The sequence below is a fragment of the Budorcas taxicolor genome, chromosome 12, assembly GCF_023091745.1.
Source record: "Budorcas taxicolor isolate Tak-1 chromosome 12, Takin1.1, whole genome shotgun sequence".
Lineage (NCBI taxonomy): Eukaryota > Metazoa > Chordata > Mammalia > Artiodactyla > Bovidae > Budorcas > Budorcas taxicolor.
In genome coordinates, this window is record NC_068921.1 from 33,354,633 (window position 1) to 33,367,891 (window position 13,259).

Here is a 13,259-nt window from a genome sequence, read left to right on the forward strand (position 1 = left end):
CAGCCTGTGCATTTGGTGGTGGTGTGGGGGTGGGGGGAGGGGCATAACTGAAGTCCACAATGGAGAACTTGCAGCATTCATTTTAGAGGGTAGGAATTGCATTCAGAAGTGTCTGACCGTGTCTAGCTTCCTTGGTTTACCATCATCTTTTCAAAGTTCGTCTGTTCTGTAGCAGGTGTCAGTACTTCATTCCTTTTTATGGCCAAATGATATTCCAGTTGTATGGACTGACCACCTTTTGTTCATCTGATTGTCAGTGGCTGGATACTGAGTTGTTTCTACCTTTTGACAATGATAATTAGTACTGTTATGTGTACAATTTTTTGTATGGACACAAGTTTCGAGCTCTTTTGGGTCTGTGTACCTAGGAGTGGAATTGCGGGGTCGTAGAGCAATTCTGTAACTTGAGGAACCGTCAAGTTGTTCCGCACAGTGGTTCGTATTCCCAGTTAGCAAAGTGCAAGGTTTCCAGTTTCTCTCCAACGCTTGTTATTTTCTGTTTATTATTATCTTTAGTATTACTACTATTGCCATCCTAGTAGGTGCAAAGTATTATTGTGATAGTGCCTGGTCTTCCTCTTGATGGTAAAGAATCTGCCTGCAATGCGGGCGACTCCGTTTCGATCCCTGGGTTGGGAAGATCCCTAAAGATGTTGAATGTCTTTTCATGCGTTTGTCAGTCTGTCTTCTTTGGAGAAATGTCTATTCAAATTCTCTGCTTGTGTTCTGATTGGATTGTTTTTGAGTTGTATATACACTCTGGATACTAGACTTTTCTCATATACTTTGCAAAAACTTGCCGCAGGCTTTTTGATGTTGTGTTGATTTTATTTATACCACCCTTTTAGATACTCTGGCATTACTGGAAGTCCTGGCTGGTGTTTAACTCCATATCTTCAAAAAGAAAATATACCACTAGTAAACATAAAAATCAACATAAAAATGGTTCATTAAACTGTGGAGTTAGGGGTGAGGATGGGGCAGGAAGAGAAGTATGCTAAATGTTTAAAGTGAATAGTAGATGAGAAGGAAAAGAATTTTAAATAAGGAAATTACTTTCCTGAAAGTCAGTGTATTAATTACAAGGAAAAAACAGGGGGATGAAAGATGAAAACTTTTAAAACAACAGGAATCTTTTTTCAGAGTTTTATGACCATTTTTATTTTCAGATGAAGTTAGGTAACCACAAGAAAATTAAAAGAAAGGTAAATTAGCATATTTGTTTGGGTTTGTGGTCTCATTCGTTAACACAAACACTTTAACTTGAAAGAAATTCTGGTAAACCAAATGTGAGTTTTCAATACTACTCCCATTTATAAAACAGGAGGGAAAGAAGTGAATGAACCCAGGGAAAGACATTCTTCCTAAACAGACTGCTGACTGGTGTGCAGATGGTAGCAACCTTCTGCTCTTCCTGAAATTTATAGAAAATCACTGCAGATCTTGCAATTTTTAGAACTGCCAGACAAATGAAATATGACTACCCTCATATGATTTGCATCAAGTCCAGTTAGCAAAGTTATAAGTAAGCATTTCTATAGTTCTATGACTTTGTACTTGTACTCTTAAAGATATGTCAGGAGTTTGTTTTTAAATAATTGCATTTTATTCATATATATCTCTATATAGGCACAGACTGAAAGGTAAAACATACTGAAAATCTGCAGTTAGTGTCTATAGAATTCAACTTTTTAAAAGGAGGAAGGGCACACCTTCATCAGTGTTTAAATCTACTCTGGCAGACTGCCTGACATTTAGTTTTGATTATAATAAATTATTATTACTACTGCCTACATGTTTTGATAACTAATTACAGCTGCTCAGAAGAGACTAGTAAAATAGTTTAAGGCTGTCTGTTAAGGATGGTCAGGAATATTTTATGGAAGGAGTCCCACCACCTTACTATGTTCAGGTAGCACCTCTCACAGAGATGCCCAGTAAGTATCTGACAACTTATGTTATAAAACTTCAGTACAACATACTAGATATACAAAGAAAAAGTAAAATCAAGTCAGAGGGAGGAACAGAGTGATATAAAGTCTCCATGAACACTGAAGACAGTCAACCACCGCTTAGAGTAACCACAGGAGAGGCCACTCCTTCACTCTTAGGGAATACACGAACACAGCAGTGGGAAAAAAAAGGATGAATTTGCTCAAAGCTTTGCACTTCCAAGTCTGCTGGTTGTGGGCTAAATTGTGAACTGTTTGGGAAAAACTTCTTTTGTTTAGGCTCAGTATTACCAGGTCATAAATCAATTTCCATATGAAAACGACCAACACTGCTTTCTTCATTAGTAAACTCTGACAAATGGTGGGTGTTTTGGAGAAGTGGATAAATGTATAGTGGAAGGAAGCTATGACATAGGTGCTATCTGAAGAAACGGACAGTTCCCTTGCATTTTTTACCCCCAAGACAAAAAGTAAGGTAAAGTATTAAGCCTTTGAACACCACCCTAGTTATTTTATGGTGCCATAGGAAAACAATGCTGCCTAACCATCTGGTGATTGGTGTAGACTCTGAAGTTCATTCCAGGCTTTCTGTAGTGGAGCCTGGTGACGAGCAGCATGGTGGGTAGGCTTTGGAGTCCAGGAAACTGTCACTTTCTGTTTGTAAGGATTGAGCGGGCTATCCTCACCGGTAAAGTGGGGCAAGTCATTATGCCTTCTTTGTGGGTTTGCTGTGAGGATTACTCAGGTAAAACTCAGCCCTGTGTCCAGCATAGAGGAAGCACTCAATAAACGTTTGCTCATAATATCTCCTAAGAAAAAGACCCAATCTTAACACCTGAGTCTTCCCTCCGCTTCATCTGGACTAATGCCATTGCTCTGATGATTCTTCTGACCCTCCCACCCACCTCCTCACCCCCAGGTTATGTGCTTAAACTGACTCTGGACATCACTCAGCTTTATAATACCGTCTTTGCTTAGTCAGTTCTTTGTGTCTCTGTCCAATTTCCATTGACTTTCAGCTCTGTTTGGAGGAAATGGCCAGGATGTCTGGCTTTTTGGAGAACCCCTAGTACCCAACCCAGAGCACAGTACATCACATCATGACTGCTGAGCATGTAGTTGTGGAACAAATAATTTGATATTAAACTTTTGTTAATTTACTTGGTTTAGAAAAGTTCCTGGCTGGTGCATTTAAACGCACAATTTTCTGAAGCTAAAAATACACCCCTCCCCACAGTGCAATGAAGTAAAGTGCAGTGTTTGGAGAGAGGTTTACTGAAGAGTAAAATGTTTGTTTCCACGGCGTAGGGTAGGTTTTTTCCTTTGATTCTGTGTGGTGGGTGGCAGCGTAGCCACCCTACTTGAGTTGGACAGGTGACCCAGCTGACACAAGTGCCAGGCAGTGCTGAAGAGCAGTGTCTTTGCTGTGAATAAAACTGCCTTGTGTTCCACGGTCATGGACTTGGAAGGGACCTCTGCAGGTTGTGTGTGTGTGCTAAGTTGCTCCGTTGTCTTTGACTCTTTGCGACTCCATGGACTGTAGCCCGCCAGGTTCCTCTGTCCCTGGGATTCTCCAGGCAAGAATACTAGAGTGGGTTGCCATGCCCTCCTCCAAGGGATCTTCCCGATCCAGGGACTGAACTCGTGTCTCTTATGTCTCCTGCACTGGCAGGCAGGTTCCTTACCCCTAGAGCTACCTGGGAAACCCCTGCAGGTCCTGTGCTCCACTTTACAGATCAGGAAACTAAGGCCAGCACAGTGCAGGGTTCTTCTGGTCAGATGAGGCCTAGATTTCAGGTTGCAGACTAGCAGACCTTGTTGGCTGGGTCATCAGATCCTTTAAAAATAATCGTGGCGTCTTTAATAGCATCAGCACCTGTCGCTGCGGCTTCCGCAGGTCAGCAACTATCAATTTCTCCTCCTCAAAGCCGCGCTGCGGGTCTGTCGGGAGCCTTGTTGGCTTCCTCCCACAGCTGTCTACATCGCCGGGGCCAAATGGGGGGCTCAGGAACCTTTCTGCCTGGATCCAATAAATCGCTCAGCCCAAATTTAGAAAGACAAGAAGCGACACAAATCATCGGGAAGGAGGACCCATTCCGGCATTCTCCATCCCACCCAGTAGAGGCCCGAGCCCACCGCGGGGCACCCGGTCCGTGCGTGGCTGGCCGAGGCCCGGACAGCAGGGACCTGGAACTAAGTGGGGCAGTGCTTCTGAGCGACAACTTCAGGGTCTGCCAAGTGCAGCGCAGTTATCCTTCTTTGGGAAGTTTTGAGAATCAAACCGAACTGTGAATGCCTAAGACCTGCAGAAACACGTTTAGTTTGTCCTGATTGCCAGGACTGCTGTTACTGTGTCAGCTCCGGCCCGGGTCTTCCGCCCGCGTTCCAGCCGGCAGCCCACCGCCCGCGACTGCGGGAGTTCGAAGGTGAAGGGCGGGCGGCCGGGGAGGCCGGAGCAGGGGGCGGTGGTCCAGCGCGCATGCGCGTCCGCGGCGCCCGCCCCTCTTAAGAGCCCAGCGCTGCCGCCGGGCCCCAGAGTCGGAGCCGCGCGCGCTCGCGCGGGGTCCCTGCGCTCCGCGTCGTCCGCAGCCCCGGGGGGTCAAGACTTCCGTGGGAGGCCCCCGGCTGTGCGCGCCCCCTACCCACCGCCCCCCGCCCCCCACGAGGGCGCACCGCCCCGAGAGAAGGAACGCCGGACAGAGCTGGCCGCGACGGGAGAGCAGAGGAGGGGAGCGGGGCGAGCCGCCTGCCTGGATCCGCGCCCAGCAGCAGCCGCTGCCACCGCCAGCCCGGCCGGCTCCCGGGACCGCGGCGGGGCGCGCCGGACCCTCATCTACGTCCCGGACGCCCGCGAGCGTCTGGAGGACCGACCGTCCGGCCCGGAGCGGATCGTGGGGGCTGTGGCCGGGTGGTGGGGAGGTGCGCTGCCCGGGCGGCGCGGCCGGAGCCATGCGGACCGAGCTCGGAGCGCAGAAGGCTGGGCGCGGCCGACCGCTGCACTTGCTGCCTGGGGCCCTACGCCCGCTGCCCGGCTTCCTGGGCTCTTCTCACCGCCCGCTCAGGGTATAAAGGCAAGGAGACGCACTCGGGACCCCTGGGCTTAAACTCTGCGGAGCGCCCTGGCTCCGGGGACGCCCACTGGAGGTCCAGCTAGAGTGATCGTCCCCTTGGGGATGCACAGGCAGGGTCCCGTCGCGGGTGAAGCCTCCGGGGGCTGCGCGACGGCAGCCCCGGGGTCCCTCTGACTCGTAACCCGGAGAGCTCGGTCGGCGAGTGCCCACGAGTCCAAGGCTGCCTCTGCTCGGACCGCGCCGCCGGCCGAGGGGGGGCATGGCTTAGGTCCCGGACGTCGCGGCGGGGGCGGTGACCCGCGGACCGGACACTCGGCGAAGAGGACCCGGCCTCGGCACCGCGGGGACCAGGGCGCCGGAGTCGGTTCTGCGCCCTCGGAAGACGCGCCGCCCGCGCCCAGGGTGGTGCCATGTGGGCCGGCCGCCACCCGGCCGCCGCCTCCCCGGACGCCGCTTCGCTCCTGCGGCTGCTGCTGGCCGCGCTGCTGGCGGCCGGGGTGCTGGCCAGCGGCGAGTACTGCCACGGCTGGCTGGACGCGCAGGGCGTCTGGCGCCTCGGCTTCCAGTGCCCCGAGCGCTTCGACGGCGGCGACGCCACCATCTGCTGCGGCAGCTGCGCGCTGCGCTACTGCTGCTCCAGCGCCGACGCGCGCCTGGACCAGGGCGGCTGCGACAACGACCGCCAGCAGGGCGCCGGCGAGCCCGGCCGCGCGGACAAAGACGGCCCCGACGGCTCGGCAGGTAGGCGGGCCGGGCCGGGCAGGGAGAGCCGGAAGGGGCGGAAGGAGCGCTGGCTCGCCGGCGTGCACCGCGAGCCTGGAGAAGAGGAGGGAGTTACGAGCCTGCTATTGCCGGCCTGGGGTCTGGACTGGGCGGGGTGGGGGTGGGGGGCGGGTTGTGGTTGGCGGGGGCCGGTGTCTGCACTCTGGCCCAGCCTTTAATGTGTGCGGAACCGGACACCGGTTCAGTGCCCTGGGCCTCAGTTGCCCCATCTGTCAGCTAGAGAGTGGCTTGGCTTGGATTTTTCCCGAAACAAACAAGATCGTAACATGCAAGCCAGGGTTGGCCACAGACAGCCCCACGTTCCTCCTCCCCGGGGGTCTCTGTGCCCCTCCCCGTGTCTCCTGTCTCCATGAGTATAAGTCCCGGGAAAGGGTCCTGTCCTGGCGGGGGCACTCGAGGGCTCCCCAGAGGGAAGACAGCTCCGGGGCCTTCCCCGGGGTGATGGCGACGCGGCGCCCCCAGACCCCGGGAGAGTCTAGCTTTCCCTAAGACACGGCTTCCCAGGCCGGGTCTCCTTACCATGTCAGACCTGGTGAGTGTGACATCAGAGCGCTGCCAGTCTTGCTCTTTATGGCTTTGATTTTTTTATTATAGTTTTTCAAATTGCCCAAGTTAGAGTTGGAAAAATATACGCCTGAAAGCATTTGATAGGTTTCACTTCCTCTGCTTGTCACCAGCCTCCAAGACCCCTTCCTACCTCGAAGACATATCCAGAATGTGTCCAGGGAGGGAGGACATGGTCCGATGGAGGTGGAAGGGCACCTGTAGCCCGGAGCGGCATCTCCTCTGTTTCTTTGGCAGGTATTGAGAAGGAGAGGACTTTGCACCCCGGGCCCCCTGGGTTCCAGCTGCCTGAGCTCCGCTCTGTTGGTCACTCTTCCCAGAACTGGCTGGGCTTGTGAGAGGCAGCTCCTCTTGGTGTCCTTCAGTCGCACATTTCTGTTAGCCACCCTTCCCGATCTCTGCCTTGACTCAGAAGAGGAGAAGGGAGGGTGACTCCAGTCGAGGAGCTGTCCTGGAAGGCAAGCCCAGTGCAGCTGGGTGTGTGGCCACAGAGCAGACCTGGAGCTGGAGGGAGGAGCCAAGGGCACACGGCTCCTGGGGCCTGCTGAGTTGGTTGTAGATGGCCTCCCAGACTCCGCAGTGACTGCGGACTAGTCGGTGGGCAGCCGGCTTCTCACGATCCTGTCGTGTGAGCGGATGCCTTCTGAGCTGCACTTTTGGATCTGTTTTCCTAAAAACCCTGCGCTTCTGCAGTCCAGAAGGACAGGGTGTCTAATCAAGCAGTCTCCGGGGCTACCAGGAGCACTGCCTTCTCTGCCCTGCATAGTTATTTAGGCTTCTGATTAAAATCCTGGAAAGAGAACAGTTATTTCTCCCCAAAACTCATTATGTGGACTTGGACTGCTTTCAGTTAGTTACACTATAACGTTTGGGGTACTTTTTCTTAACTGTTAATTCCTTTACTTCTCAATAACATATAAGGCTGGTATCTTAATTTAGAAAATGTTATCTTCCATCATCAGCCTTTGGTTACATGCTTAATAAAGTATGTCTTACTGACAAGCCATCTTTTCTCTGTGGCTCTGTGTGGTTCTGTGTCCTGGAAACACGAACTCCAGAAATATCAGGGCTGTTAGAACAGCCACTGCCCTAGTGGACAGTTGGGAGAAGAGGGTGTTTTGAGTCTCTGCCCTCGGGTGCTGGGGAGCTGCCCATCTTCCTGGACCGTGTACTGGCCGAGACCAGTGGGCCCAGTCCTTGTCCTCATGTCCAATCAGATAGTCAGGGAGATGGGAAGGAACACCTCAAAAGACATGGGCTCTTGGTCATGTAGGGTGGGGTCCACAGACCCTTCCCTCCTGGTGTCGGTCCCCATCAAGCCACTGTGTCCAGCTTCTGAAACCCCATAGTGCTAGGCCCACAGCACCCACCAAGATCTTTGTAAGTAAAATAGTTTTTAAAATGGAGCTCACTACTGATTTTAGGAAAGTGTTTATGTTTATCTTGACAGTTTTATTTTCTGGAATAAATCTTACTGGCTAGGTGCGATGCCCAGTGCTGTATGTCCTATGGCTTTCCCTGAGGTTCTCCACACAGAATCAGTGTCGTAAGCCAGGCCTGTGACTCCTCCTCCACCACCTGGTCCTGCCTAGGCCCTTCTTGGCGCCCCTGGAGACGCTTGTCCTCCTGGGTACCTTGTTCCATGCTGACCCGTTGTCTGGACAGCTCCCCTGCTCCCTCCCCACCGCCCCCCATGCAGGCCCATCTCCCAGTTACCAGCCTTCAGCTTGGCAAGTGTGTATGGGAGGGCTTTTTTCCCTTAAAACCCTTCTTTGACCTTTGTGCCTTACAAACTCTTTTTGGAAATGGTTGTGACTAGGATGTGACCTAGATTTTTTATTTATTTGCCTGTGAAACAAGAACCTGTGAAAAACTGGTCAAAGAAGTTGGCAAGGAATGGGAATAACTTTCTGGGGAAAAGAAAAAACTTAATCAACTCATTTCTGTGCAGACTGCACAAACTTCAGGGCCGACTGAAATGTGGGCAGTGCAGTTACTGTAGGAATTTTAGAATAAACTCAATCTGCAAAACTCATATTTTTGCTACATTGGATATCTGCCTCAAAGAGTGTTGCGATTGGTGAGTCTAGCTGTCAGCGTTAACAGCTTTGCTTTGGGAACCAACCCCCCGAGTCTGCAGGCAGGTCCTATTCCTCAGCCCCTTTTCCTAAGCTTTTGATAAAGGACGGTGCTTCCTGTGCTGTGTGCTGCTGACAAGTGCGCACACCAGCCCGGCCGCGGTCCCAAGATTCTGGGTACTGGTGCGGCTCATTTATTCATCTCTGCTGCCCATCACCGATTTTTACTGCATCCTTCCAGGAAGTCATCAGATTTTTACTGCCTCCTTCCAGGAAGTCATCATGGTATATCTCTCTCCTTTTCTTCAGTCCCCATCTACGTGCCCTTCCTCATCGTCGGATCAGTGTTTGTCGCCTTCATCGTCTTGGGGTCCCTCGTGGCTGCCTGCTGCTGCAGATGCCTCCGGCCCAAGCAGGAGCCGCAGTTGAGCCGGGCCCCGGGAGGGCCCCGCCTGGTGGAGACCATCCCCATGATCCCGAGCGCCAGCACCTCGCGGGGCTCCTCCTCCCGCCAGTCCAGCACAGCCGCCAGCTCCAGCTCCAGCGCCAACTCAGGGGCCCGGGCACCCCCAACCAGGTCCCAGACCAACTGTTGCCTGCCCGAGGGCACCATGAACAACGTGTACGTGAACATGCCCACAAACTTCTCCGTGCTCAACTGCCAGCAGGCCACCCAGATCGTGCCCCATCAGGGGCAGTACCTCCATCCCCCCTTCGTAGGGTACACCGTGCAGCCAGACTCAGTGCCCCTGACCCCGGTGCCCCCGTTCCTGGATGGGCTGCAGACGGGCTACAGGCAGCTCCAGGCTCCCTTCCCTCACACTAACAATGAACAGAAGATGTACCCAGCGGTGACTGTGTAACTCAGAGGGTGGCCGGGGCCCTGGACCTGATGGGGGTGAGTGGACGCTGTGGGCTTGGGAAGCATTGTAGCCTGGAAGTCTGTGCCTGTTGGTGTTGCTTATGGCACGGTTCTGTTGGATAGCTTCATTTGCCCCCAAACTATGAAAACATCTTTCTCCGAATTAGCGTGTCTAGATTTGTTTATCCTGGTTTATGATTGATTTATGATGGGAAAGAGCAGTCCCTGGAGATACGGCTCCTTGACATCTATAAGCCTTTAAGTGCCCTTGAGGTATGGCTGTCAAAAGAATTTTGTAAACGGATGAAGTGTTTTTATTATTTTGTTATTATTACTTTTTTTTTTTTTTTTGGTATAAGATCAGAATTGCTGTTCTCTCCCCGTTACCTGGGCTGGTTTCTAATAAGCATCTGAGGGTTTAGGGGAGATGCAAAGAACAACAGTTCTTGTAAAAGGAAGCCAACCTGGACCCAAACGTTAGTCCTTGATCTCAGTATTTCCCAGGCACATCTTAATTTGTTGTAAAAAGATATATATATTATCTATTTTTGTGCTTTTGGGGGGGTCTGTTTTGTGCTTTTTTACCTTGTGTAGAGATCGTATTACAAAGTGATTTTCTACATTAAAAACAGGACTGAAAGAAATTGTATGGTTCTTAACGGATGACATTTCAGAGCTCTGGGATTCTTTTAATCTTCAAGTAGTGGATGATGTAGTAATAAAGCCGCTCACCCCTTCCTGACTGTATCTTTTAAATTTCTGGCTTTACCTTGATATCTGAGAAGAAGTAATTGTTTCTGTGTTGAAATCATAAACTCTATCACCTGCTACTTCTCCAGATTACTTTGTAAGTTTGCCATGTGCTGTGGCTTGGCTTTCATTCTGTTTGGTGTTCAGATCTCCGTGGCCATATGGTACTAAGTGCAGGTAATTACTGTTGTTATAAATGTTATAACATCAGCCTGTCTGCCTAGATCTGATAAAACATTTTCTTATTTTCCCTATAAAAACTCACATGCTTTATAAAGATACTTAGTATCGTTTCTCAGCCATAATCCCAGTCTTGGGATGAAATTTAAACCACAAATACGATTTACTGTGCAAATCACAGGCTTCTTATACTGTCGTTATCAAAACGTCTTATTTTTCAAGCAAGAGGGACTGTTAAGTTGAGAAGAGCTTTTCAAAGTAGATATTGTCTTTCTTCCCCACAAAGTTAGTTCTTGTTTGCCTCTCTCTTAGTCCTCAGCAAGCACTGTATTCGTTACCAGCATTGTGAATTATGAATCTCAAGTGAATTTATTTGTGTATTGTTCACTTATAAGAAATAACGCAAAATGTGTGCCAGTAACTTTCCAAATGCTAGCAAAACCAAGATTTGTAATTAAATGGCCATAAGGTATGGTCTTTTCCATATTTATATCTGTATCTGTGGATATCTGTCATCAATCATCTGTCTGCCTGTTTGATTGCTTATATGCATCTCTACCTGTTATCTCATGACTGAATAATGTAAAACCATTGTTGGCAATTGGTGTCAACAAGATACTCCATCAAACCTCTTAATAACCAAAGGCAGGGGAAAATCATTTTACTTTATTAATAAATATTTTATGGGATGAATTCCTGGAGGAGTCGTTTTGTTTTTTTTTTTTAATTTTCTTTCTACTTGGTAATTTTTCAGATGGTCTATTAAACCTGTTAATAGTAAAATTGCTAAAAATCATAAATACTGCTTCTAGAACCAAGAGTCTGCCTTTAAAAGTGATTAATATCTGGGAAAGTGATGGTGTGTTCTGAGTCAGTGGGTATCATTTTACGTGTGTCTTGGGAAATGTTGAGAGCCCAAAACAAACAGTTCTTCTGGGGTTGTTATACTATCAGGCTAATGTGTGTTCTGTACATTGTCTTTGACGGAGGATTCTCGCTTATCTAAGGAAGTAAAATTCCTAGGAATTTGGAGGTGAAAGGAGCCTCAGAGATCGCCCAGACTATTTTTTTTTTTCTGTGAAGAGCCAAATTGTAAATATTTTAGCCTTTGCCTGTTGTCTCTAAAACTATTTGGCTCTGCTGTTACAGCACAAAAGTAGCCATAGAAGGCACATAAATGAGCACCTCTGGGTTGCAATAAAACCTGAGAGATGGACACTGAAATTTGAATTTTATGAAATTTTCACAAGTTACGAAATTCTCTACTTTTGATTTGATTTTTTCCCAGCGATTTCAAAATGTAAAAGCTATCATTAGCCCTAGGGCTATACAAATCCAGTGTGCCAGGTTTGGCCATTAGGCCGTGGTTTCCCAATCCCTTGTGGCTCAGCTGGTGAAGAATCTGCTTGCAGTGCAGGAGACCTGGGTTGGGAAGATTCCCCTGGAGAAGGGAGAGGCTGCCCACTCCAGTATTCTGGCCTGGAGAATTCCATGGACTGTATAGTCATGGGGTCACAAAGAGTTGGATACGACTGAGCGACTTTCACTTTCCCAACCCCTAATCTAGTCCATGGGCTTCCCAGGTGGCTCAGTGGTAAAGGATCCACCTGCCAGGGCAGAAGATGAGGGTTCAGTCCTTGGGTTGGGAAGATCTCTGGAGAAGGAAATGGCAACCCACTCCACTCTTCTTACCTGGAGAATCACCATGGACAGAGGAGCCTGGGCGGTTGCAGAGTCGAACACGACTAAGTGGCTCACACACACATGGTCCAGTCCATCGTTACTTGGCGCTGGGTCCCCATGCAGTGTTCTCAGCAGCCTTTTCTAAACACACACAGATGGAGGGTGCCTGCTTCTCTATACGGGACGGCCTGACTTTGTCTTCTTTTCAATATCATGATTCAAGCAAAAGTGCACTTTAATGAAGGACATGAGTTTTTCCCTTAGTGAATGCTACTTGGTCTTTCAAAAAAATATAACATCCCTAGAAGCAACTTCAGATCTCTTCCCTTTTGGTCAAAGCTGGAGAAATGTAGCTGACAAAGTATCCATAAAAACATTCAAACACCTGGTTTTCGGTATACCTTCCTTACTGCCAGGAAATCAGAACCGGTGAAGTGTAACATGTACCCTACAGAAACACTGTAAACCTATGGAAAAAGAAAAAGCGCATACAGACAGGAAGTAGTCTACTGCTACACATCCCCTGCGGAGAAGGCAATGGCACCCCACTCCAGTACTCTTGCCTGGAAAATCCCTTGGGCAGAGGAGCCTGGTAGGCTGCAGTCCCTGGGGTTGCTAAGAGTCAGACACGACTGAGAGACTTCACTTTCACTTTTCACTTTCATGCATTGGAGAAGGAAATGGCAACCCACTCCAGTGTTCTTGCGTGGAGAATCCCAGGGACGGGGGAGCCTGGTGGGCTGCCGTCTATGGGGTCGCATGACTGAAGTGACTTAGCAGCAGCACACATCCTCTGTGTGGAAAACTTCAGCGTCGGCTGGTTCATGATGGTTCTGGGGCATTTTGGGTTCCCGTTTGTAACAGAGTCAGATCCTTTGACGGCAAGGAAGAAATTAACTAGGTCTCGGCATCCACTTGAGAACCTGGAAACTCCCTGTCTCCTATCTCTAATGCTGCCACTGGGAAAGTTAAATTTTAACAAGAATATCAACAGCCAAAGTGGCGAGAAGACCATTGAGGCAAATGTGTTTTTCCAGTGCGTTTACTCTGCGATGCTCACCTTCAAGCCAGCCTTCCGCTTCTGATCAAGTCCTTAGACTCGTGACTAAGGACATATTTCATTTATTAAATTTACCTTGGGCTCATTTTTTCTAGATTGAACTGTCATGGTCCATGAATTCTGTGACTTGTGTTTTCTTTGTGTTTTGTTGCAAATTAGGATTTAAGTTTCCTCCGAAAACATCTCCTGAGGAATGCACGAAGGTGAGAATGGGGTTGGCGAGGCAAGCGGGGCAGAAGTTCTGGGCAAGCGAGAAAAAAGTTGTTGTTTAGTCAC

At 49.5% G+C, this 13,259-nt stretch overlaps 2 protein-coding genes across 2 annotated transcripts in view; both read left to right on the forward strand.

The window, feature by feature from the left end:
- The window catches only part of LOC128057571 (phospholipid-transporting ATPase IB-like), a 142,694-nt gene extending 137,638 nt beyond the window's left edge, over positions 1-5,056 (forward strand). The window contains exon 40 of the mRNA XM_052650030.1: positions 4,311-5,056. Within this exon, the coding sequence (XP_052505990.1) occupies positions 4,311-5,056 (746 nt within the window). The remainder of the gene's footprint in view (positions 1-4,310) is intronic.
- SHISA2 (shisa family member 2) lies at positions 4,650-10,919 on the forward strand. Its single transcript, XM_052649937.1, has 2 exons — positions 4,650-5,764; positions 8,758-10,919. The coding sequence occupies exons 1-2, from the start codon at positions 5,434-5,436 to the stop codon at positions 9,309-9,311; spliced, it is 885 nt and encodes a 294-aa protein (XP_052505897.1). The 5' UTR covers positions 4,650-5,433; the 3' UTR covers positions 9,312-10,919.
- The last annotated feature ends 2,340 nt before the right edge of the window (positions 10,920-13,259 follow it).